General features: G+C 42.0%; 1 protein-coding gene across 1 annotated transcript in view; it reads left to right on the top strand.

The window, feature by feature from the left end:
- The window catches only part of ctnnd2b (catenin (cadherin-associated protein), delta 2b), a 140,032-nt gene extending 113,808 nt beyond the window's left edge, over positions 1-26,224 (top strand). The window contains 10 exon segments of the mRNA XM_054602194.1: positions 2,627-2,744; positions 4,328-4,510; positions 11,311-11,489; positions 11,845-12,017; positions 16,664-16,913; positions 19,210-19,294; positions 19,421-19,547; positions 23,079-23,207; positions 24,263-24,339; positions 25,961-26,224. Coding sequence (XP_054458169.1) covers positions 2,627-2,744; positions 4,328-4,510; positions 11,311-11,489; positions 11,845-12,017; positions 16,664-16,913; positions 19,210-19,294; positions 19,421-19,547; positions 23,079-23,207; positions 24,263-24,339; positions 25,961-26,224 — 1,585 coding nt within the window.
- Positions 26,225-26,615: the final 391 nt, after the last annotated feature.

Here is a 26,615-nt window from a genome sequence, read left to right as displayed (position 1 = left end):
AACTCGAAGGGCTAATTCATCTTTCTCACGCCTCGTTAGGGAATGCGGGGCGTCTGATTAAAGATTGAATATTTCATGGCGGGTTTGGTGTTTCGCCGGCCACCTGCTCTCTTTCTCTCTCTCTCCATCTCCTCCCCGCTTTCTCATTTTCCCTCCCTCACTCCCTCCCTCCCTTTGCTCCGTCTCCATCTCGTTTTTATTACTCCATTTCTTCTCTGCCTATCATACTATCCCTCCTTTTATCCCCTTTCTCATTTTGTCTCGCCCCGTCTCTGCCTCGCAGTCTCTCACTTTCTCTCTCACACACACACACACACACACGCACATTTTCTCCCTCTTCTTATTCACTGCTTTTTGTGTGTTATTCACTGCTTATTTGTGTGTGTGTGTGTGTGTGTGTGTGTGTGTGTGTGTGTGTGTGTGTGTGTGTGTGTGTGTGTGTGCTGCTGCTGCTGCTGAAACTTCTGCTGCTAGAAATCTGAATATGAATTATGTGCCTTGAATTTTCAGATGTGACACAATTGTTTTTCAGAAACTAATGAAGAGCAGGTTCGTCATTAACTGTACTTACGAGCTGATCGGAAAAGGAACAAAAGCATACCACCCAGACGCCAAAACATCATTCTCTCCAACACACATCAGTAATCTTTACCTTTCCTCAGTGTACATGCAGCTACATCAGTATTTAATGAACTTGGCAGCCAAATTTATAGTAAATCACCCATCTTTCTCAAACTAAAATGACTAAAAGAAAGCAGCACATGCAGCTTCAGCCGAGTCAACAGGTAGCATTTATTTGATCCATCCTCACTACATGTATGGAATGATCTGTGTGGGTAACGCAGTGATCAAAGCGGCCTGTTTAAATTTAGTTTGGGAATAGGGTACTACTAATTTCAACTGACATAAGAAGTGCCTTCTTATGTCAGTTCATTATTATAGTTTTGTGCTTACATGTTGCATATTTCTGAAAAGCAGGTGCAGGAATCTCCTTTCTCTTGCAGCTGTACCCGTTAGCTGCTGTGCTTAAGGAAAGATTTTGATTATATGGAGTGATGATTTCCAGGCCAGCAACAAAATTATCTCTATGAACAGATATCTGCATATAAATGCAGAACCTGTAGGCAGTTCTGATTTCCGTTTGTACTACCTCACATTGAAATGTCAAGATTTGGATCTGAATCCACCAACAGCACTACAAGAATACCCATATAAATTGGTTTTCAGCTGAAAAAGTGGGTTGAGAATTTCTTACCCTTTAAATGTCATCAACAGCAAAGTTAAAAGTGTCATGATCTGGTTAAGCTAGTTGGTCTTGAGAGCAGCAAAATGACATTGATGTGTTTTTATTGTCTCGATTGTTTCTTTTGATATCAAAAATGAATACTAAGAATTTAATCTAAACAAAGCCCAATTCAAAACGGTCATGCAGAGGCATCCAGCATAACCCTGTTTGATTATAGAATTAAAGACAAAGAAACAGTCGCTCCCTGTTGTTACCAAAAGAGTGACATTTTTGTCAGGGTTGTTTTTTTTTAGTGGCTGCAGCACACTGGATTAATCAAATTCCGTTCCCTTTGAAAGCTCCCTAGAAGACACATACTGTTCCTTTTTTCTTTCCAGCCATGTGAATTTTTTTTTAAAAAAAATGTCTCTCTCAATATTTCGATTCTTTATACTAATAGAATATAATGAGAGATAACCTGCAGCCCCGTTGCATGTGAGGGGACGCTTCAGGGGATTAGAAGGTTAATTGAATGGAATCCACCAACAGGTGTTATCCAAAACAAAGGAAACGTTATAAAGGATATATAAAGTGGTTATAAAGTACCAGTCAAGAGCAAGCTGAAAACCACACACACATAAACACACATGATATATGGCCAAATGCGGCTGCCTATTTTTTTGCAACTGAATTTTGCAACTGAATTTTGCCCCATGTTTATTTCAATGTGTTGAAATAAACATGGGGCAAAATTCAGTTGCAATCATGTTACTGCCTTTGATAATATGCAATAAAAGAATCAATGAAGCCCACAGTAAAATACTAAATGAACATTTGTCCGAATTATTTATCGTCGCTGTTCTTTTATTTATGAAAGCTTACAGATGTACTCACTCAATTTAAGGCCAATGAAGTATTCAGGCATTAACACGGCTTGCATAAGTAAATGCACAAATGTTTAACACCACAGCTATGTAACAACTCAACCCCGGGCCTTTAAAACCAAATATTAGTTTGAGGCTAAAATGGTGACGATTGTTATTAAGGGAAAACAAAGGCGGCTAATGGAGTTTTGGAAGCTCGGTGCCATTTCTCACTGACACCGAGGGCACAGGCATCTCCTAGCCATCCTTAATAGTCTGACATTTAAAGGGCATAACACTCAGACTCTCTCTCTCCTCCGTGTCACACGGACATGCATACGTATCCAGTAGCACATATCCATATGCTTCAACACACACGTGTGTGAAACTACCGGGCAAATCGAGTTGTGTGTGTTGCTTTGCAGACGTGCATTGGATATTCTGAAGCTGTGCTGCATGTTCAGTCAGCGGACTGCTCATTGATGAGGTGTGTGTGTGTGTGTGTGTGTGTGTGTGTGCGTGTGTGTGTGTTTAACAGGAATGTGAGTTCTGCAGGCGAGGAAGCCCGGAGGAGGATGAGGGAGTGCGAGGGCCTGACAGACGCTCTGCTCTACGTCATCCAGACCGCTCTGGGGAGCAGCGAGATCGACAGCAAGGTACCTCTCTCACACACATGTAGCCAACCGCCGTGAGCACATTCTCTCATGGCCTCTAGCTCACGCACACACCAAGACGTCTGAATACGAATATACGCACACTGGTAAAGAAAAATGATAACATACATGCTTGTTATTGCTTTATAAAAAGCGTGTTTCATGGTGATTACTATGTATGGAATATTTATAATTGACATGCATATTCATGAGGTAAATGCAAATGTACTTTATCTATGTCTTTGCAGACTATATGCATATGCTGTATATACATATTTATCTGTCTAAATTGTTTGCCTGTGGTTTATATGTTAATGTACGAAGTTTGCAGAACACAAACTACACACTATGGAATATATAAACTTGTTTTGATTACCCTGACATCCAGTATTTCTGCATATTTATGGACAAATGGCTGCCATGCTTCTGCTGATCAATACATATCATTAGACTTTATTGTTATGTTTCATTGATCAGTAGTAATCAGTATTTATCAAAAAATGTCCAACATTTTCTAAAATAGATGTTTAAAAGCTAGTATACAAACAACGAGTATAAAGGGCCAAGCTGGCAGACCTTTTCATTTTTTACAGTGATAATACCCAACCCAGATGGCCACTGACACAGAAACATAGACACAGAGTGTGTGTGTGTGTGTGTGTGTGTGTGTGTGTGTGTGTGTGTGTGTGTGTGTGTGTGTGTGTGTGTGTGTGTGTGTGTGTGTGTGTGTGTGTGTGTGTGTGTGTGTGTGTGTGTGTGTGTGCGCGCGCATTTATGTGAGCCTGTGAGCAATCATGTGTATCTGTTTGTGTGCATGCACTTGCATATGTGCTACATGCATCAGACCTGTGTTTAAAAGAATAGTTTGGCTTTTTTTGTTTTAAGCTGGGCCTACAGTTGACGGTGGTCTGCAAGCCCCCAGTTTGGATCATTAGGCAGAAGTAGCAGCACAAAGGCAAAGTAATGTACTGCTGTGGACACAAAACACATTTTAGCCACCTGAAAGACAGACCAGCTTTATAAAGTCAATGTCGGTTTAAGTGTGCGCTACATATAGAATTTATTTTCTTTGATAACTTTCATTTTCAGTTCAGTTCCCAGTCAGAAATGGCTGTCTGACAGCAAAATAAAGTGGTAAAAATATTTTAAAAATAGCATACACTTGAATGGATTTTGAGTTTTTTGGTGGGTCTTTCTTTTGGGTTCCTAAAATAAATGTTGCTGTTGCCCCCGTCAACAACAGAACATTGCTTTGCTCCTGTCCCGTTACTTATGCCTGTTTCTCCAAACTTAGGTCATACTCACCACCATCTGTTGTAGGTAATGCACTGAAATATGGATAAGAAACCCACTTCAAAACACCTGAACCATCCCTTTAATGTGTGAAGAGCGTCTTGGTGTGTGTGTGCGTGTGTGTGCGTGTGCGTGCATGTCCATATAGTGTATATTATACAGGCAGCACTGCACAGTATGTTCATGAGTGTGTGTGTCTGCATGAGTATGTTTCTACTCTACAGTGTGATTTTGACTCTGTGGTTGCCATCTGTCCCTCCTTCATGTCTGTCTCTTTCTTTCTGTCTCACCAGACTGTAGAGAACTGTGTGTGCATCCTGAGGAACTTGTCGTACCGTTTGGCCGCAGAGACGTCTCACAGCCAGCAGGGGGGGTCGGAGGAGCTGGACGGTCTGTTGTGCGACACAGGTGGGAAGGACGCTGAGAGTTCTGGATGCTGGGGCAAGAAGAAGAAGAAAAAGAAGGGACACGACCAGGTGGGGAAACAGAAAGTTGGACATAGTTCTTCCTCTTTTTGTCCTTGTTCCTTTTCTTCCTCGATTAGGTCGAATACTTATTGCTGGTGCTTTATGTGAGATCAAAATGGTTGGCAGCATGAGCTGAAGTTTCTTGTTTCGGCAGAGTTCATTACAAAGTACTGCAGAGCTGTACAGTTAATAGCATGGTGGATAATAATAATGTGGTGGTGGATTCATCGTTAGACAAGCTAATGGACTCTGTTTGGTCATAGCTGTTGCCCTTTACTTGTTTGTACATAAAAGAGGGTCAACATTTCTCCCACAAAATTACGTTTTTTATATGTCTGTGTTGCCTTGAATTATTGAAGAAAACCATCTCATGCTTCCACAAACATGCCATAATGCCGTGTTCACACCAAAAGCGAAGCGAATTTTTCGCACGTTCAGTTTACATGTAAAGTCAATGCACGGACGCGAATATACACGAGTAGACGCGAACTCGAGTCTGCGTCGCGAATGAGGCGAAATTGCGAAATTCGCATCATCACTTCATTCGCCAGAGTTGCAATATTTCAACTCCGGCGAAAAATTCACGTGACGCTGTGTTGCGACAGCCAATCAGCGTTGAGATTCTCCCCCTGTCACTCTGTCATCGATCCGAGCTCCGTTCACAAAACGAGCATTTTAAAAGTGATTTCCTTGTCGTCTTGCAGAGAGAACTAACAAAACATGAATTCTGACTTTTTACAAACAACCATCATTATGTTGTTATTTCGGCGTCCCTTTTTGTACATTTATTGTAATTAAATCACAGTAAAATAGTTTATTTTCGAATATTCGCTTCGCTTTTGGTGTGAACACGGCATAAGATTGTCCAGACGGTAGTGGACGAAGTGCATGGAATAGAAAGATTTAGCGAAGAGGCATTTGTGTTGTGAGCATATGACGAGATAAATGAGACTTGGATTATACCAAATGAGTCGTGTGAGAGTTTGTCCACGGATCATTTTGATTTAGTTTTGCTGTCGTTAAAACTGGCTTCCATTTTAATAAACTTTTCTTGAAGAATTCAAGGTGACACAGGGTGAGTGATTGAAATGCAAATGGACGTGTGAGGTTGAATTTCAATTCAATTCAGTTTATTTTGTATAGCCCAAAATCACAAATTACAAATTTGTCTCAGAGGGCTTTACAATCTGTACACATGCGACATCCTCTGTCCCGGAACCCTCACATCGGCACAGGAAAAACTCCCCTAAAAGAACCTTTAACAGGGAGAAAAAAGGAAGAAACCTATGGGAGAACGACAGAGGAGGGATCCTTCTCCCAGGATGGACAGAATGCAATAGATTGAACAACATAACAGAGTTACAACACATGCAATGTATATGACATAAATGATTCATATAATCACAGTAGTAAGCAGAGTAAGAAGAAAAAATTAAGATTTCTTCTAAAAGCAGCATAACTATAGTAGATTTAAAGTAATGATATAGGGAATAGTATTAGTAATGTGACTAATAATAATAATCGAAGTAGCAGTGGGTGTCAGCCAGGTCACAGCAGGAGGCACGACCACGGTCCAGGTACCAAAACGATTTGTGGAAACCTGCGACGCGAGAAAGCAAAAGGGCTTCAGGGTGGAAGCAAAGCTAATGTGCGTAATGGTACAGGGAATAGTAATAGTAATGTGACTAATAATAATAATGGTAGTAGCAGTGGGTGTCAGCAGGGCCACAGCAGGAGGCACGACCACAGTCCAGGTACAGCCACGATTTATGGAAACCTGCGAGGCGAGAAAGCACAAAGACTCCAGGGTAGAAGCAAAACCAATAAGCGTAATAGTACAGGGAATAATAATAGTAATGTGACTAATAATAATAATGGTAGTAGCAGTTGGTGTCAGCAGGGCTATAGCAGGAGGCACGACCACAGTCCAGATACAGCCACGATTTATGGAAACCTGCGTGGCGAGAAGGGTTCCTTTAAGTATTTGTAGTGAAAAACAATAAACTTAAAAAACACTTTAGTCTTCAGTTCACACAAATACAGATTTAAACACTGAAGAAGCGACAGAACATCGGTTTAGTTCACATAGAATCCAGCTTCCCAGGTCTCGTGATGCAACGTCATCATACTTTATTTCAATCATCATATACATACATGAAATATATTACGCCTACAGTACCTTGACCATGAAGTGAGCCATGCCACCAAGCGGGCGTCACAGATTCATTTTTTTTGTATTGGGCTGTGTGGTGACGATATATTTGCTCTTATAGAATTTTAATGACCACGAGCAAATCTACATTTACACACCAAGTACATAATGCATGAGGAATATGCCCTTGTTTTTGTCTGATGGTGTGACTTGATTCTTATTTCCTGTCAGATATCCACACCAGAATAATAACAATTAAATGATAAGGCATAATAACAGTTGTACATGGCAGCAACCTCCGACTCTGAGATGTGTAGCCAATGCAGAAGTGCCTCAAACCTGCATTCTCTCTAATGGCCATCACGGGGCGACTCCTCTTGTTGTTTGGAAGTCTATGAGAAAATTACTCTACGTCTCTCTCAGTAAACATTGTAAAAACAAGTTCATGGTCTCAGTCACTAGTTTCAAGTCTTCTTCAATAGAACATGGTGTTCATTTAATTAATTATGGTCCCATTTAGAGTAAAATAGACTTAAAAGCAGGGTATGCCTTAGGGGCGTGGCTACCTTGTGATCGACAGGTAGATACTACAGCGTTGTCTGGTCTGGGAGTTGCCTGTTTTTTTTTTGTCTAAGAACTGTACTCCTTTCCTTTTCATTAAAAGTTAATTAACCCTTTGGTCGGCAGTAAATTTTGTATTCAGTGTTTGTTGGCTCCTAGCTCCGCCCTCTCCTGTCACTTCTGGTTGCACTTCCTATATACAGTCCATGAGTAGTACAGATAAAAGGTTGTCATCTCCAGCCTATATTATAGAGCATCTAATATGTATTTTCTAAGACACTATGTCTACAAATATATGTTTACATTTTTATTGCTTTGTTATCTGTCTTGTGTCAGAGCAGATGTCACTGTTTGTTTGTTTTTTCTTCCCAAGTGGAGGATTAAATATTTCACTTTGTACTGCAGCTCTGTGTAGTTTTCTGGTTCAGGAACATTTGCTCAGTTCATCCCTGGTCCACACTATCTCTAGTCTCAAATGAGTATTTATGAATGCACCACAGTTTTCTTTGATATTCATGATGTTTGAGCCTGTCTTGTTGTTTTTTTCACCTCAACTGCTGATCTTCACCCACCACCTGGATTATTTAGGGCCACGTCTCCAGAATAAGGTGACTCACAGCTACATGCAGAAGCTTTATGATGTGTTTTATGCATCTTTTTCATTTAATGTTTTGTTGTTTTATGCAAAATCATAGACACACACTACAAGGTTTCCACACAGCAGGATCAGGAGATTATAGCTCTACCTACATATTGACTCTCTACTGGGTACAATGAGTACCTGTGCTCAGAATAAAAAATACAGAGCCATTGTTAGTATTTCGCTCTGGATTTCCTGGATGTGTCCTTCTGCTGCCAACAGGAAGAGTTCCATCCTCCGGTTGGCTAAAAAAAACGAGTGCCCTTTTAGTCGTAGAATTGGCAGAAACCAAACGACTCCCGTGGAGTAGGCTTGAACATCTTGTCATGCTAATAAGCAATCAGCATCACATTCTGGTTGAGTGGAAGACGTCTTTTACAACTTCTAGTGAAGCTGTGAAATTGAAAACCCAACACTTCCGGTGGATCGGGGTGGGTGAATTGCTCATTAGCCCTTAATGCTTTTTTTCCCCCTTCTCTCCCCTCTTTCATTTCCAGAAAAGACAGAGAAAGGAGATTTGAAAAAATAAATAAAAAGATGTTAGTAATGAGCCAGGCCTTTAACTTCTTTTTGCTAGAGAACCCTCTAGGTATTTGTTGTGTACCCAGGCAGAACCAGGGAGATGAGGGATCTGAAAACTAACCCCGGGATCAGATTGTGAAGGGAGAAATCATAACCTCTCCATAATGATAATAACTCCCCTCCCTCTTCCTTCTATCTGTCTGTCTCCACTCCAGTGCAGCTGTGGGCGATTACCATGAAGTAGCGGTTGGGTTGAGGGCAAAACTCTATCAACGGTGGGGTAATTAGAGGAGAGGAGGGAAGGATATCTCGGTTGGGAGGAGGTATAACGGGAAAGTAAAGAAGGAAAGATGGGGGGGGGGGGGGGGTAACAAGATTTTTTTTTAATCCAGTCTGTTGGCAGTGTACAGAGCCTTATCAAATGTCGTGTGACATTACGTCATTGTAGATGGAAGAAGGATGAGACTGTTTTCTATACAAAACAAACATGTGGACTGTTCTCTATATTGGCCACAAGTAGGAAGCACAAAGGACGGTTGTAATAGTATACAGAATACACTTCAGATTCGGATAAAGCATACAAGCTACAGTGGGGCAAAAAAGTATTTAGTCAGCCACCAATTGTGCAAGTTCTCCCACTTAAAAAGATGAGAGACGCCTGTAATTGTCATCATAGGTACACTTCAACTATGAGAGACAGAATGGGGGGAAAGAATCCAGGAAATCACATTGTAGGATTTTTAATGAATTAATTGGTAAATTCCTCGGTAAAATAAGTATTTGGTCACCTACAAACAAGCAAGATTTCTGGCTCTCACAGACCTGTAACTTCTTCTTTAAGAGGCTCCTCTGTCCTCCACTCGTTACCTGTATTAATGGCACCTGTTTGAACTTGTTATCAGTATAAAAGACCCCTGTCCACAACCTCAAACAGTCACACTCCAAACTCCACTATGGCCAAGACCAAAGAGCTGTCAAAGGACACCAGAAACAAAATTGTAGACCTGCACCAGGCTGGGAAGACTGAATCTGCAATAGGTAAGCAGCTTGGTGTGAAGAAATCAACTGTGGGAGCAATTATTAGAAAATGGAAGACATACAAGACCACTGATAATCTCCCTCGATCTGGGGCTCCACGCAAGATCTCACCCCGTGGGGCCAAAATGATCACAAGAATGGTGAACAAAAATCCCAGAACCACACGGGGGGACCTAGTGAATGACCTGCAGAGAGCTGGGACCAAAGTAACAAAGGCTACCATCAGTAACACACTACGCCGCCAGGGACTCAAATCCTGCAGTGCCAGACGTGTCCCCCTGCTTAAGCCAGTACATGTCCAGGCCCGTCTGAAGTTTGCTAGAGAGCATTTGGATGATCCAGAAGAGGATTGGGAGAATGTCATATGGTCAGATGAAACCAAAATAGAACTTTTTGGTAAAAACTCAACACGTGTTTGGAGGAGAAAGAATGCCGAGTTGCATCCAAAGAACACCATACCTACTGTGAAGCATGGGGGTGGAAACATGCTTTGGGGATGTTTTTCTGCAAGGGGACCAGGACGACTGATCCGTGTAAAGGAAAGAATGAATGGGGCCATGTATCGTGAGATTTTGAGTGAAAACCTCCTTCCATCAGCAAGGGCATTGAAGATGAAACGTGGCTGGGTCTTTCAGCATGACAATGATCCCAAACACACCGCCCGGGCAACGAAGGAGTGGCTTCGTAAGAAGCATTTCAAGGTCCTGGAGTGGCCTAGCCAGTCTCCAGATCTCAACCCCATAGAAAATCTGTGGAGGGAGTTGAAAGTCCGTGTTGCCCAGCGACAGCCCCAAAACATCACTGCTCTAGAGGAGATCTGCATGGAGGAATGGGCCAAAATACCAGCAACAGTGTGTGAAAAGCTTGTGAAGACTTACAGAAAACGTTTGACCTCTGTCATTGCCAACAAAGGGTATATAACAAAGTATTGAGATGAACTTTTGTTATTGACCAAATACTTATTTTCCACCATAATTTGCAAATATATTCTTTAAAAATCAGACAATGTGATTTTCAGGAATTATTTTTCTCATTTTGTCTCAGGCCTCTCTCATCTTTTTAAGTGGGAGAACTTGCACAATTGGTGGCTGACTAAATACTTTTTTGCCCCACTGTATCTTAGTCCAGTTTTCAGTAGCTCTCAATAGACCTTTGACCCTCTTTACACTAAATGTGTCCTGTTCAATCAGATCACAAGTAGACCGCTCTAAATCCAAGTGTAAACCACCACTAAGACACATTATTGTGATCTGATCACTTGCCGAGGTGGGACGCATTTTTTTCCAACTGAAACAACTGTCGCTAGCATATTTGAGCAGTTCTGGCTAGCTATCTAAGCAACGCTCTCTGTTTTTGCAAAAATAGGCGGGATGCATGTAACAAGTCCAACATATAATACATGCCAGCAACTAATGATGACGTTTTGGTGCAAAAGTTATTTTTCTTTTCATACTGCACCTACTCATCAACACACATCAGTCAAATGCCACAACTACGAATTTTACGAATGTGTAAAATATATTGCAGTCTCCAAATCCAAATCTCCTGTATTCAAGACCCAGATCTTTCACTCATGTTATTGAAATACAGTATGTGTGTCTGTGTTTTTTACAAATGCATCATCAGTGCATGAGGAAATGTCAGATTTCAATTACAGAGCAGATAGAAAAACAAAATGCACAAACCGATGAATGCCAGCATATTTTTACACAGTTAATGAATAGTAAATCCTCCCTCTCTCTCTCTCTCTCTCTCTCTCTCTCTCTCTCTCTCTCTCTCTCTCTCTCTATCCTTCCCCCTGTTCTTGCCCATGCTGGCACCCTACCACGGTCAAACCTCGCCTCACTCAGAATTCAAAATGCTTTTCTATTCTAAATGACGTCTCATCTTCCGCAGTGGGACGGCGTCGGCCCATTTCCAGACTTGGCGGAGCCACCGAAGGGCATCCAGATGTTATGGCATCCCACCATCGTGAAGCCCTACCTCACACTGCTGTCTGAGTGCTCCAACCCAGACACCCTGGAGGGAGCAGCTGGGGCTCTGCAGAACCTAGCTGCTGGCAGCTGGAAGGTAAGGACTATGCCTACATCACTGCAATACCAAATGGTATCGGTGTATTGAATCTTTGGTGTGCGTCAAAGTGTTCTGAAAGTGAAGATTCTCAGCAAAAAATAAACATCCCTAAGGGTCCCACATATTCTGGTCATTTTTTCCTGTCTTATAGCCATCGGGGGGCGACTCCTCCGTTTGCAAAAATCAATCTGATTGACAAATGAACAATTCTTCTTCATTCTGAAGGCCACGAGATGTGGACCTTAAGTTGATCATTTTTAGTCAGTTAAGAGAATCAATGAGAATACCCCAGAAAAGTGTACAAATACAAACAAGGAAAACAAATCTCTGACGCTCCCTCTGTCCACCCCGAACCCTCCCTTCCCTCTGTCCTGCCCAGTGGTCAGTGTACATCCGGGCTGCAGTGCGTAAGGAGAAGGGCCTACCCATCCTGGTGGAGTTGCTGAGGATAGACAATGACCGGGTGGTGTGTGCCGTGGCCACCGCGCTGAGAAACATGGCTCTGGACATCAGGAACAAGGAGCTCATTGGTAAGTTGTTTATTCACCGACAGCAACAAAGATACACACAAAGAGAAACTTCACACAATGGGGCAAGCTCTAAGTCAAGACAAAAAGGTGACACATGAACCAGTTTCCCAATAATGGGTTAATGCATCATTTTCAAAGCAACTGTATTCAAGAGTTTTACCTGAGTGGGAGTAATGTGCTTAATTCTGCCTTAATTGGCAATAGTAGCTTTGAAAAAAAGTGCAGTTATCTTGACCCACTTGCAGAATGACTAACTTGTTTGAATAATAATTGTTTAAAAATACAGGTCGTTATTTTATTTTTTTTAAATGGGGATGTTAAAATGACACTTGTGTAGAGGGTTATCGCTGTTAGGAATGGCTGACTGGCAGTGGGCTTGTGGATTTTGTCTATAATAAGAAGAGACATACTTGTCTTTATAGTGTATGTGTGTATTTATGCAGACATAAAGAAGAGTTTCCGTTAAGCGTATGTTGCTCTGACGCATCGTTCGGTGCTTGATTTCCCTTTGGAGATCAAATGATGTCTGTAATGAACTCTGCTTTTCTGCTGGTCTCCATAGCAACAACATGCCTCCTTCGTCTTGCTCTGTCTGATGCTTTAGGCACTGAGCTAAGCTGTCTGTCTGTGTGTGCTGTCTAATGCAGTCACTCATGTGTCTAGTGTATGTAGGTTGTAATGTCAATGTAATGTCAATCTTAGGGCCATGCATGTGTATTCTGAAAGGACATACTGTCCCGCTATCACTTGAGTTGTCTTACATGAAGAAATTGCGTTAGAGAGACAACATATTGGGTAGTTGCATCCTCAGAGCTTTCAGCAGTAGATATCAATACTATTTCATCAGGCCGGTTTGCCGTGAGCCAACTGTTGTTTTATTGATGCAACGTTACAAACTTGATTGAACACATCACTTTCAATGTTTGTGTGTTTGTAATAATGTGAATATTGCAAATACTGCAAGTGTATGGCAATAGTTAGATTAAACTGTTTACATGGTTCAATCATGTTGATTACTTACTGTAATAAGGCGGCATCACGTGCATCTGCGCAATATAATAGCCCATGATTACCGAAAATATATACTGATATCAGCACAAGAAGGCAATTAAACACAAAAGGCAATTCAGGGAAAATTATCTTTATTAAACATCCCAGATCATGTACCAAAAATAAAGCAAAGGCTCAAAACAATAGCCTACAAACAGTGGGCACGGCGCAATTGCGCATTAGGCAAAAAAAAACAAAAAAACAAATCCAATAAATAGAAATAAATGTGCACAATAATAAAAGGGAACCATAAAAGTTCGTTATTTAGCAATAAACTGAAACGAAATAAAGTGCATAACAATAACAAGGAAGGCTCACTCAGAACAAATACAAAAATAAATAAATAAAATGCCCAAATCTACAAGTATTTATCAAATAAATGTGCAAAGCTATTAAAATGTTATTAATGTCCAAAACGAAATAATGTAAAAACAATGAAATAAACAAATGGCTACTCACTCACAGAGAGTACAATCAGTGTCCACTGTCCACAAACTATCCACACTTTTTTGTGTTGTGTGCGAGAAACACAAGCATATCCACGTTCTTTGGAAGGAGACAGCTTCTTGATTTGTTGACAATAAATCCTGCCTTGGAGAAAATGCGTTCAGAAGGCGTGGATGTTGCAGGGATACAGAGCAGTTGCTTTGCTACTCGGGCCAGGCTCGGGTATCTGTCTTGGTTTCTTTTCCACCACCCCAATGGTCCAGAGTCAACTTTGGTTTTGTCCTGAAGATAGTTTTTCATTTCTTCTATGCTTCTCCCACCTGATTCTGTAGAAACCAGTTCTTCCTCATCTCCACACAACAGCATCGCAATCTCCTTCTCTTTGTCGGTTTTCTGTTTTTTTGACACATGTTGCTCCTCACCTCCAGGTTCACCTGTGGCTGCGCTGCGTGCACTCAGTCGGTCTGCCAGCTGTGCAACTTCTGTATAGGCCTCGTCTCGTTTGGCATCATCCAGAAAAGACAGCTGCTTAAAACAAGGGTCTACTACTGCAGCTTTAATGTATACACTCATCATTCGGGTTTTAAACTCACACCTGCGGTCAATTTCTTCGACCAGCTTGCTTTTCATTTTTTTGGTAATGGGGCTGTCATTATCCGTGATGGTCAGGTGACGTTTCTTTAAGTTTGCCAGCATGGGTAGTGTTGCAGACAGGGACGCGTTGTCCTCTTCAGACAGCAGCTCCGTCAGGGTTATCATAGGTTTCAGCACATTTTTAATGTCCTCTACCGCATTCCAGTGTGTTGTAGTGAGGTCCAGTGTACTGCTCTCGCTCTTGTTGGTAAAGTTTGGGTCAGACAGCACTGCGGTAATGGGCCAGCGTTGCTCCAGCAGTCGCTCCAACATTGAAAATGTTGAGTTCCAACGTGTGGACACATCCTGAATAAGTTCATGCTGAGGGACATTTTGCTGCTCCTGCTTCTGTTTTAGCCCAGTTTTTGCTTTGTGCCCCTTTTTAAAATGTGTCACAAGATGACGTGCTGCAGCCACGGCGCGACAAATTGGCTCTTGTTTGAGTGCAGCATTAATACAGAGCTGCAAAGTGTGCACCTGACGCCCTGCATCTCCAACCATTCATGTGACTCCTTTAGTGTTTCCACACAGAGTGCCATATTAGCCGCGTTGTCACATACAACAGACACTCTCTTTTCTTCTGGAATTTTAAAGGCATCAGCAACTTCAGATAGTCGCGCAGCGATGTTTCTTCCTGTGTGCGCCTCTTCTATTTGTTTTGTCTCAAGCACAAGACTCTGTGCTTTCCAGTCTCCATCAATGAAATGGGCAGTCACTGTCATATATGACTCCATTCGAAGAGACGTCCACATATCTGTGGTCAAGCTCAGTGCCTCGCTGTGTTGTATTAACTCTGAAACTTTCTCTTTGAGTCCCTCGTATTTTGCGGTTAGTGCATGCATGATTGTCTGGCGCGCTGGCACTGAATATCCAGGTTCCAAAACTTTTAACAGGTTCTTAAAACCTTGGCCTTCCACGACACCAATGGGCCTCATATCCTGAGCAATAAAATTGACAATTCCTTCTGTGATATCATGTTTGCGTTTGGATGATAGAGGAGGCTTAACATCCAGCGTGGTCTGGGTGTATCGGAGGGATCCTGCCGTTGTTGCGGGCGGGTGCGCCTGCAGTTATAAAACGAATAAACGATTATTAGACTAAAATATTGAAATATGTTTAATATGATATTAATAGGCTATAATATTGAAATATTACCGTTTTTAGATGATACGCCATGTTTGTAGTCGAGCTGTGATATGCAAACTGTTGTTTGCAAATTTTACATTCAACTTTTTTCCCGCCATCTATTTTGGAAAAATTCTGCCACACTGCCGATGTCTTTGACATGGATGGTAGAGGAGGAGGACTCAAATGAAACTTAAATGAAACGCTCAAAATAAAAATAAATATTCAGCAATTAAACCACCGGACGTTGAATAACATGGACCTGTCTCTAGTGGGTTGGGCTAATCCAAAATAGTGAAAACAAGGGGGGTGTTCTCTGAAGACAGGCTGTTTTCTGTGAAACAGGGCTCTGAAAACACCCCCATTAGCACTTGGTACTTTCCTCCTGATGACGACTTTATGAAATTAACACGGCAAAAAATCGACCAATCAGAATTTTGGTCGACCCAGAACGTATCGACCAATAAGTCGACCAGTCGACTAGGACTTTACAGCCCTACTAATTTGTCTGCATGTGTGTCAATCAATGTGTCGTTGTCAAGGTTGTTGCTATGAGGCTTGTGGCTCTTTCCGAAAGCTTTCATGCCAAAGAGAAAGTTTTAGAAGACTACCAGGCAACGAAAATGTTGCGTTCTGCACACAATGCAAGAGTTTTTATATATATCATATTTAGCTGTCCAAAAAGTGCTGAAATATTTATCCTCCATCCTGAGGAAACACCAATAGTATGTGCATAATCGAGTGTGTGCGTGCATTTACTTGACTTACAATTCACATGGTAATTGTAAAGGTAACTGCTTGAGTGATTGATTTTTGATTTGGGTATTAAAAAAACAACGGACATGAAAACATCCTGATTAGCACATGAAAGCATAATGCAACACTTAATAGCAATGTGTACCTTGGTTTGAATAAAATATATCATTATACACACACAAAAAGATCACATCATTAACATCAATCTAGAATCTGGACTATATACGCTCCATGCACCGACAGTAAAACCCATGTGTTGATGTGAACCGTCAGTGGGTCATGAGGTGCCTCCACCACCATCAACCCCAAGGGTGACGACCCAATCAGAATGAGGGGGCAGAGGGCAGGGTGGTCAAGATTGCCTGACAGCAGTACTGTGCTGCCATGGGAAATGTAGTCAGTTGGAGTTACATCACATGGCCAAGCCTTCATCATTGTCTGACAGCCACACAGCCAGGCCCTATTTTCTTAGTCGCAGCTGGGAGCTTTCATGGGGTTTAGAGGTGAGAAAGGGGAAAGAGAAGAGCATTCCCATTTCCACCTTATCTCCTCCTTTCTACCTCCAAACCCTTTAACCAACATGATTCCATCTCAACCCCACCCTACCCCGTCACTCTTACCCACCGTGCCCACAGGTAAATACGCAATGAGGGACCTGGTGCACCGTTTGCCCGGAGGCAGCAACAACAACAACACCAGCAGTGGAGGCGGAGGAAGCACCAACAGCAGCCTCCTGGTGGGGAAGACCATGTCGGACGACACCGTCACGGCGATCTGCTGCGCACTGCACGAGGTCATCACCAAGAACATGGAGAACACCAAGGCCCTGAGGGATGCCGGCGGCATCGAGAAGCTCATCGGCATCGCCCGCAGCAAAGGGGACAAGTAAGCCGAGTGGGAAGATGATGTCAGGTGGCAGGGGAGAGAGTGTAGAGGGATGGGAAGATAGAAGTTATAGTTTGATGGAAGCTGCAACAGAATTAAAAAATATTACATTTTTATATTAGAAACAGAGGGAATCTCAATATAGCAAATGTGACTAAAGACTATAATTCCCACCAGAAGACGAGAACCACAGGTGCATCTTGCTGTTGCCTCATAGTCACAATCAAAAATAAAACCGCTTGCAGTTGGCGAAATCAGTCAGAATTGATCGTGAATCGGGAACCGATTTTATTGAAATTGCAACCACCATCATTTTAAGCTCTCTGCTTGGATGTTTCTAAGCATAATTCTGTGTCGTGAAAAGACATCATACATCAGCGTACAAGTCACAGAGAGTAGAGAAACAGACTCCTGATCCAGAGTCACCACATCTCAGAAAGTCCAGGAAGACTGGAGATAATCTGTGTTTCATTGTCTCTATGTCTCCAAATGGTGATCATGGGGCTCACACATATTTATGCTAATCAGGCAGCTTGAGAAATAAATGTTTTTGTATGAAATAAGGAGGTTGATAGCAGGAGTAGGCCTGAAAAAGAATCAGTCCAGTGGACAAGTAGGGGGATTAAGAGAGAGTTGAAACATAATTGTGCTGGCGACAGGGAGACAGAGATCATGCATCAGAGAGACAGAGGTGAGGCAGGAGGAGGGTGAAGGTACTTCCTGCCGACTGTTGTGACTGATGACTCATAGCTCTAAAACTTGCAATGAGTCAACAGTCCAAACAGTCAGCCGGAAATGAGGTCCAAATGAAAGTTCGGCACAGTCTGTTTACCTGCACACCTACGTGCCTATATTTTTGTCAGTTGGCCTTTAGTTGAGTGTTGACAGTAGAGACAGCAAGTAAACATGTTGAGGGAGCAGGAAGGGGGACATGCAACAAAGGTCCCCAGCCCAAATCACACTGGGGACATTGTGTTTTTATGGTAGTTTGTCTTAGACACCACAAGGAGGCCCCTTAATTAAGTGTGATTTATCAAGGAGCTTTCAGCATGCTTTTAAGACTGATCATTTTTAGATACTAAACTCTTATCTTTGGGTACTTTTTAGTGCGGAAATGCTTTATCTACCAACAAAAGGTGTCCTTTCGGCTTTCCTGTCCATTTTAACAAATGTATTAAATAAATAAAAAAAAGGTTATTTTTATATTGATTATTTTCGGTCTATACAATTTAAGGATTTAATGTTTTTCCAGATGTAATTTAAAGTTGGCTTAACCTTACAAAATTGCATTCATTTCTGTAGAGTGAGAAGCTTCTTAGCTAGTTAGCATTAGCAGCAGTTTAGCCAGGGTGTTTTTTCCATCATGGTTGGATTCAGCTACTGCTTCATTCATTTATGGGGAATAGTTAACTGATGTACCAGGATACTTTTAAATTTACAGACTGCTACAACAGCTATCAATAACTACATTTAGCTTTAGCTAAGGCTATTCCCTCTCGCTGTGTAATCGGATGTTAGCTTATTTGTAGTTCCTGTTTAAACCTTTAAACGCTGCCTTAGAAGAAATGCTACATTTCTATGGCAAAAAAACACACATTTCATTTTGACCAAATATGACTGTGTTTTGCATTTGTAGAGGATTGTAGATGGAAAATGTTGTTCTTACTTCTATGTCCAAAGGTTGCATTCATTTTCCCCAATGCTCAAAAAATAACTCATTAGAGTCACTTTCAGAGATACTGAAGGTTTAAATCCAAACATAAACATGTATTTTTTTTTTTTTTCTTCTTTTTTTTTATATTCTTGTTGTTGAAAGAATTATTTTAAGATCCCTGCTTTGCATCACTGCAAGGACATGATGCACAATCACAGAATCCAAAACAATAACATTTACCAAAATGACTCGCAGAAATAAAGTCTAATTTGCTTGCAGATGATAAGGCCATATGAGCCAATTAAACCCACAGCCATTATTCAGCTGAGTCAAACCCCTAGAGGACGCAAAATGAAGTATTGGCCAATCAATCAATCAGGCAAGCAATTATTACGCAATTTGGCCTCAGTACAATTGAAGTGCCATATTTGAGGAGATTAAAGAAGGCATTTTCATTTTGCATCTTTGGCCGTCTTTCTTCTTTTTGAGACAGCAATAAGACGATGCTTTACTGGTGTAGTGTCTCTGCTTTATGTCTGTCACTATATTCTTCTGCATTGTGATGTCTTTATTGCTCCCATTAGCACAAAACAGGACAGTCAAGCTTTATACTTTTTTTTTTCCTCTCTGCTGAATTCCCAGACATAGTCCCAAAGTTGTGAAAGCAGCATCTCAAGTCCTGAACAGCATGTGGCAATACAGAGACCTCCGCAGCCTCTACAAAAAGGTAAAGTCTGAATGCGCTCTAGAGTAATGATGAGACCGTTGCAAGGCGTGTAGATTATATCTTACCCCGTCTCATCTCTTCTCTTCTCTTCTCTTCTCATCCGTTCCCTTCTCTTGTCTTCTTCAGGACGGCTACTCCCAGTACCATTTTGTCGGTTCTTCCTCCACGATAGAGAGAGACAGACAGCGACCTTATTCCTCCTCTCGCACTCCGTCCATCTCTCCCGTACGGACCTCACCAAACAATCGATCAGGTGAGTCCACCCACACCCAACCCCCCTGTCCTCCCTTTTGTCCTCTATCAATCTTTCCACCGGTGCAGTCCGGTCAAAAAACAACACAGCTCCGAACTAGCTGAAGTCTGTTTTCACCTTCACACTGCGACGGCCAGCGGCAAATTACTCTGCTGTCAATTTCAGTTAGCCTCCCTTGAGCTTCCAAAATGTGGGTTTGACTAATATGGGCTTCCCAGGTTTCAGTATGTTTGGTCTCATGACAACATCCTATGATGTTCACTAACTTTGATTAAATTGGGAGAAAAAAATGTGATCAGTGTTTTCCCTATGAGCTTGATTCTTGGCTGGGTCTAAAAGCCTCTGAAACTGACGGTGGGACAGCGACAATGTCCAGCTAAGCAAGAGCCAACTATCAAACAGTAATTGATAGAAGAAGAGATTCTCCTCTTGTTATTTTACTGCCATTCGAAGTTTCCTTTGATTTCTCACATGACCAGCCAGGCGCAAAGTCCCAGTAGGAGAAGTAGGACTGCCAGTACGACTAATGACTATCAGCTGACTGCTTCTTTTCACTAGAACAGACAGACACTGATATTTTTATTCAGCGGACAATGAGCTGAGTGACTGTCCTCAGTGTTGGGCCTCATGGAGGGACCATGTGAGTCTCAGCTGTTGCCAGCTACAGCTGAGCTACAAGTTTAAAAAGGAAAATGGGCAGCTGGCAATCCTTTTACTATTTCAACTGTTTCTCTAACCCGGTGGCTGAGGGAAAGAAAGAGAGGACACAAGTACAATGCCTATAAAAAAGTATTCACCCCCTTGGATGTTTAACCCTTTTGTTGCTTTTATACATGAAATCATGATCAATGTAATTTGGCTTTTGTGACAAGAATTTGCAAAAAAAAACCCTCTTTAATATCAAAGTGAAAACAGATTTTTACAAAATAATGTCAATTAATTAAAAATATATAAGGTAAAGTAAATGATTGCATAAATATTCACCCCCTTCAGGTCAGTATTTAGTAGATGCACCTTTGGCTGCAATCACAGCACTGAGTCTGTGTGGATATGTCTCAATCAGGCTGGCACATCTGGACACTGCAATTTTTCTCCATTCTTCCTTACAAAACAGCTCAAGCTCTGTCAGGTTGCTCGGGGATCGGGCGTGAACAGCTCTTTTCAAGTCCAGCAACAAATTCTCGATTGGATTGAGATCTTGGCGTTGACTTGGCCACTCCAGAACATTCACCTTGTTGTCTTTGAACCATTTCTGTGTAGCTTTTGCTGTATGCTTGGGGTCGTTGTCTTGCTGGAAAATAAATCTTCTCCCAAGTCGTAGTTCTCTTGCAGACTGAGTCAGATTATCCTCCAGGATTTGGCGATATTTTTCTGCATTCATGTTCCCCTCTACCTTTACAAGCCTTCCAGGGCCTGCTGCTGAGAAGAATCCCCAGAGCATGATGCTGCCATGATGGTGTGTTTGTGGTGATGTGCAGTGTTTGGTGTTCGCCAAACATAGCGTCTAGTCTGATGGCCAAAAAGCTCAATTTTTGTCTCATCAGACCAAAGAAACTTCCAATTGACCTTGGAGTCTCCCACATGCCTTTGGGCGAATTCCAGGCGAGATTTCATATGAGCTTTTTTCAACAGTGGCTTTCTCTTTGCCACTCTCCCATAGCTTCGACTGGTGAATAACCCGAGCAACAGTTGTTGTATGTACAGTATCTCCCATCTGAGCCACTGAAGCTTTTAACTCCTTCAGAGTGGTCGTAGGGGTCTTGGTGGCCTCCCTCACCAGTCTTCTTCTTGCCTGGTCACTCAGTTTGTGAGGACGGCCAGCTCTAGGCAGATTTAAACAAGTGCCATACTCCTTCCATTTCTTAATGATGGATTCAACTGAACTCTGTGGGATGTCCAGTGAGTTGGAAATCTTTTTGTAGCCATCTCCTGATTTATACTTTTGCTTGGAGTGTTCTCTTGTCTTCATGTTGCAATTGTAGCAGGGATACTGATGAACCAGAGACTGGACCTCCCAGACACAGGTGTTTTTATACTACAATCACTTGACACACATCAACTGCACTCAGTTGATCTCCATTTCACTAATTGTGACACTGCTGGCATCAACTAGCTGGACCTCTGTTGAATTAGGTCAGTCACTTTTAAAGGGGGTGAATATTTATGCAAACACTTATTTTACACTATATATTTTTAATTAATTGACATTAGTTTGTAAAAATCTGTTTTCACTTTGACATGAAAGAAGCTTTTTTTGCAAATTCTTGTCAAAAAAGCCAAATTATATTGACCATGATTTCATGTATAAAAGCAACAAAAGGGGAAAACATCCAAGGGGGGGTGAATATTTTTTATAGGCATTGTACAATACAGGAAGCAGATCATTTTGACGTTCTCTCACAGGCATCCATTAGAATGGATTCACATTTTGTCACTGAATCCTCCATTAACGACCGCCGTGAGTGCCAGGGAAGCTCGCCTGCTCTTCTCCACTTATTAACATTTTTATAGACTCATCTTCCAACAGGAGAAGAATCTCCTCAACAACTTAACACTGAATTATTTCTGCATTTTAAGTGGTTTATCAGAGTTACTTTTTCTTCTTTATGAACAAGAGATGATAATGAAGTGATACATTTGTTACATTTCTCTAAATTTAGAGAAATGCAAAATAATCAAACAACAAAAGAAAGCGCTGGATAATTGGCCGTGTAGAGGTGCCGATATCACGCTAGACCCGTGATATTATTAGCAGAGCACTGATGAGTGTATGGATCAATGCTAAAAGTCTTAGACAGAAGAGACACAAAGCCACAGATGCAGCCACACAAATAGTCTGGCAGGCTGCATGGTAGCCAGCAGCCTCTATGTGAAGGGCTGTTGATAAGGACTTGAATATTAGAGGGAAACGCTACTGAACCATATGGTACTAAATCAATAGCCAGGTTTCCTCCAACATGGCGAACCAGATCTAACTTATTATCACTGCCATTGATCCCACCACCTCCCCTGTCAGTACAGCATTTATTATCACGATTAAGATATTTTTTGGGGTGAGTAATGCCAAGACAGACAGAGTTTAAAGGCCTGTGGGAGTTTGAGATGAAAATATGTACCTGTAGTAAATACGTGTGGAGAGAGGGTGGCCTGCAGTCGGACAGAAGAAAGAAAGAGAAGAAAGCGGCAGGAGTAAAGTAGATGCAGGGGGGAGGGATGACTCAATATTTACCTCTTTGAAATCACACTGTGATTTGTGAAGAATACCTCCAAACAGCACCTGGTGCATTCGTTTCCGACTCATTTCAGGGTGTCGGTTAGAGAAAATAATACACACTCAGAGTGCTGTTCCTTTGTTGGGTAACTCTTGGAAATGTGCAAATCACTCTGACCTTTCTGCCATGAAGGGACTCCAGTGTGATGTGAGTAGCACTGTTGTAGCCTCCACCCTCCTGAATCCAAAAGAATATTGATAATGTGTTTATGATGGAGTAAAGACGTCCCCCGTTTGTTTGTGTGTGTGTTTGTGTGCAGCGAGCGCCCCTGCTTCCCCCAGGGAGATGATGGCGCTTAAGGAGAGGAAGGCAGACTACGAGTCGACTGGCAATGCCAGTTACCATGGCAACAAGGGCGAACACATGTCCCGGAAAGACGCCATGATGGGTAGGAGTTCCACACTGCACGCCTGACATTCTCCCATAATGCTAATGTGTTTTTCAGCTCAGTGTGTAGCTTTGGAATAAATATAAACAACATGTAGATATAGGTTTTACAGTACTAAAAGAACAGTTCAACATTTTGGGAAAAGCGCCTCTTTGTTCTCTGCAGAGAGTTAGATGAAAACATCAGTGCCAGTCTCGTACAGTATCATTACAGAAAATATGAAGCTGGTGCTAGGAGATAGTTAGCTTAATTTAGCTTAGCACAAAGACTGGAAATAGGGGGAAACAGCTAGCCTAGCTACCTACCAGCGCCTTTTATTAACTCTTTATATCTGGTTTGTTTATTTAATACATGGATAAATCGAAGTGTTAAAATGACTAATTGTGTTTTTGGGTGAGATTTTGTGTAAGACTATTACTCCAGGTGTCTCCGCTAGTCAATGGCTGTTAACCTTGATATAAGAAAACAATATTCAAATATATGAATTTAGATTGTTGTTTCTTCGGGTTGCAAATGAATCAGGGGTGCTCGTAGCTTGATTTCATCACATTGGGACTGAGCCAGGACTTGCTGTTTGCCCCTGTTTCTTTGTGCTAAGCTAAGCTAATCAGCTGCTGGCAGTTGCTACATATTCAGCGTAGAGACATGAGAGTGCTATCATCCTCTCTGACTGTCAGCAAGAAAGCAAGGTAGCATGTTTCCCAAAATGTCAAACTATTTCATTCAAGATAACGTATGTCAGTGATATGAACATACATCAAGCTCTGTGATTGTTTGTAAGCTAAACAGTCTACTTCAAGGGTTCAGAGTTTCATTATGTTTCATTATTTTTTTGCAGACATTTTTGCACACCGACAGCAGGAAAACACTGAGCTCCAAGCTCTCGTTAATCATCGTCAGTCACCGTCATTTTGATTTTTATTCTTAATGAAAAACGCGTCACTTCCAGCTGACACCGCTGGCAGCCTACCCAAACTCCTCTTGACAGTAAAATCTGAATAAATGGTTTCAGTGCAGGCGTTTAGCTGACGTCTTCATCCTCTCTGTCTCTGCAGGTCAAATCTCCAGTGGCTCTTCCACGCTGCACAGAGGAGCATACGTGTCGCCCACTGATGACCTGAAGTATAACCAGGTACGATGAGTCACTTCTGTGTTTACAAAATGTGACCACTGTTGTAGCCCTTCTAACGTGATCACAAATCACTCTTGCAGTAGCACAAATACCTCAAAGTATTCACTGCTACTACTAGCTGTTAAGCTTCAAAAGCGTCTACATGACTCACAACACCTTTAAGAGAAAGAAATGCTGTATAGAGACACCATCGTAACATCCAGATGGAGTCAAAATTTTCCAGCAAAACTAGTCCCCTTTTTAAATGTGAATTCAATAGTACACACCAAAATGGATAAAAGTATACAATTATAATATGTTTGACTGCTTTATCTCTAAATGCTCAAATGGTATGAAAGCTTGGTCAGTTAAGAATACTTGTGTAGCCTCAAGTCATGATGGTTTGGACCAGAACGTTCTCAGAAAGATAATGTATGCTAGCAAGATTCAAAGTCCATAAAATTCTGTATGGTTGAAAAAAAAGTAAATATAATTTGAGTGTATGTTTAACAACAAGACAGGCTAGTTATCCAGCCATGTCACTGTCCCCAAATCAATATCAATATATTCACAAAATCTTGATTACCATAACGCCAGCATAAAGCTAATGTTACAAGATTAGTCAATAACAATGCTTACAGTTGACATACGGTGAATATAATTTGAGTGTATGTGTCAGTGTTGGATGTGTCAGGGTTGGATGTGTCAGTGTTGGACGTTTCAGTGTTGGACGTGTCAGGGTTGGACGTGTCAGGGTTGGACGTGTCAGGGACGGCGCGACAGTGTCTGCTCATTACATGCATAGAGCCTTTTCAAAATAAACATCTGTGTCTGCAGGAAACGTACAGTTCCCCCTCGTTATATGCATAGCTTCTTTTGAAAAAAGTAAAAAAAAAACTTGGTTTTTAGGTTTAGGCAACAAAACTACTTGGTTGGGTTTTAGGAATACATTGTGGTTTGGTTCAAAATAAGTACGTTAGTTAAGAAAGTGAGGTTACATCTAAGTTAAGTAGTCAAATAAGTCAAAGTTAACCTTTGGTTTCACACTGGACATTAAAGAGCCATCTGTTGGGTGAAAGTCTGCGATTGTTTGACCCATCCATCCATCTGGACCTCCTCCTTATGCAGACTTTCTCACTCTCTATACCACGTCAGTTGCTCTGAGTGGCTAATACTGACACTAATGGGTTTACATTGAAGTTGGTTTAATGCAGGGCTGAAACCTCTAACTGGATTAGTCGACTCATCGGTCGTTTAGGTCTTAGTCAACTACTATTTATTTAGTCGATTAGTCCTTTTTTATGCTGTTATCATGATGAATCATTTATTTCCAAGAAACTTTTGAGCACATCTCTGGTAAACACATCATGGATAAGTTGATGTAATCGACAGAAATATGACTTAGTTCCTCAACAAAGAGTGTTAGTCGAGTGTTAGTCCTTTGGTCAAGGACAGCCCTAGTTGAAAGCCCGGTGCGTCTCATACAGACGCTTAAGGGTACCTTCAGTGTGTCAGTATCAGACACCGAGGGCCACTGAACAAGCAATGGAATTTGACTAGTTGGGAGTGAAAGGGGTTGTTTGACCTATCCATCATAATCCTGCCTTTCTCTCAATAATGATCTTTGCTTTTCTTGACACAGATCTCTTCTCAAGGCCTGCCTTCAGAGCCCTACCCTCCTTTCCAAAACCCTCCCCCACCCGAAGGGGTAAACTACGAGGACCAGGCCTTCTACGAGAACCAGGTTCACCCGGATGGGCGCCCCCCGCAGGGGGACCTCAACATGCACCTGCAGGGCCTCAAGTCCACCGGCAACTACGTAGACTTCTACTCCGCCTCGCGGCCCTACAGCGAGCTCAACTACGAGACCAGCCACTATCCAGCCTCACCAGACTCCTGGGTCTAAGGGGAGACGAGGGTGGAGGATCAGGAGGAGGAGGAGAGAATGGATGGGGAAGTGGGTAGTTTAAGAGAGGAGTACAGAAGATGAGAAGACAGTCCCTCTCTCTCCCCATCCTCCCCTGTAGTTCCTGAGTAGCATCATAGATAGCAGGATGACGGAGGGGGAGGATGGAGTGCAGGAAAAGGAGAAGACATTACACTCCTTTCAGAGACATCTGAGGGAGGAGGGATAGGGGACAAAGGAGGAACAGAAGCAAACGGAGGAGCGGCCATGCATGTGCATGCACACCACCACCAAACTTTTCTTTCTGTGTTTAGTTTGTGATCAACTAATGCTGGATGGTTCAGCAGACAGAAAGACATCCTGCACCCAAAGGCCTCCGGAGAAGTGAGAG

This window comes from Anoplopoma fimbria, chromosome 8 (genome assembly GCF_027596085.1).
Source record: "Anoplopoma fimbria isolate UVic2021 breed Golden Eagle Sablefish chromosome 8, Afim_UVic_2022, whole genome shotgun sequence".
Taxonomy (NCBI): domain Eukaryota; kingdom Metazoa; phylum Chordata; class Actinopteri; order Perciformes; family Anoplopomatidae; genus Anoplopoma; species Anoplopoma fimbria.
Note: the sequence above shows the minus strand (reverse complement) of the source record. Positions and strands in the feature narration are given on the sequence as shown.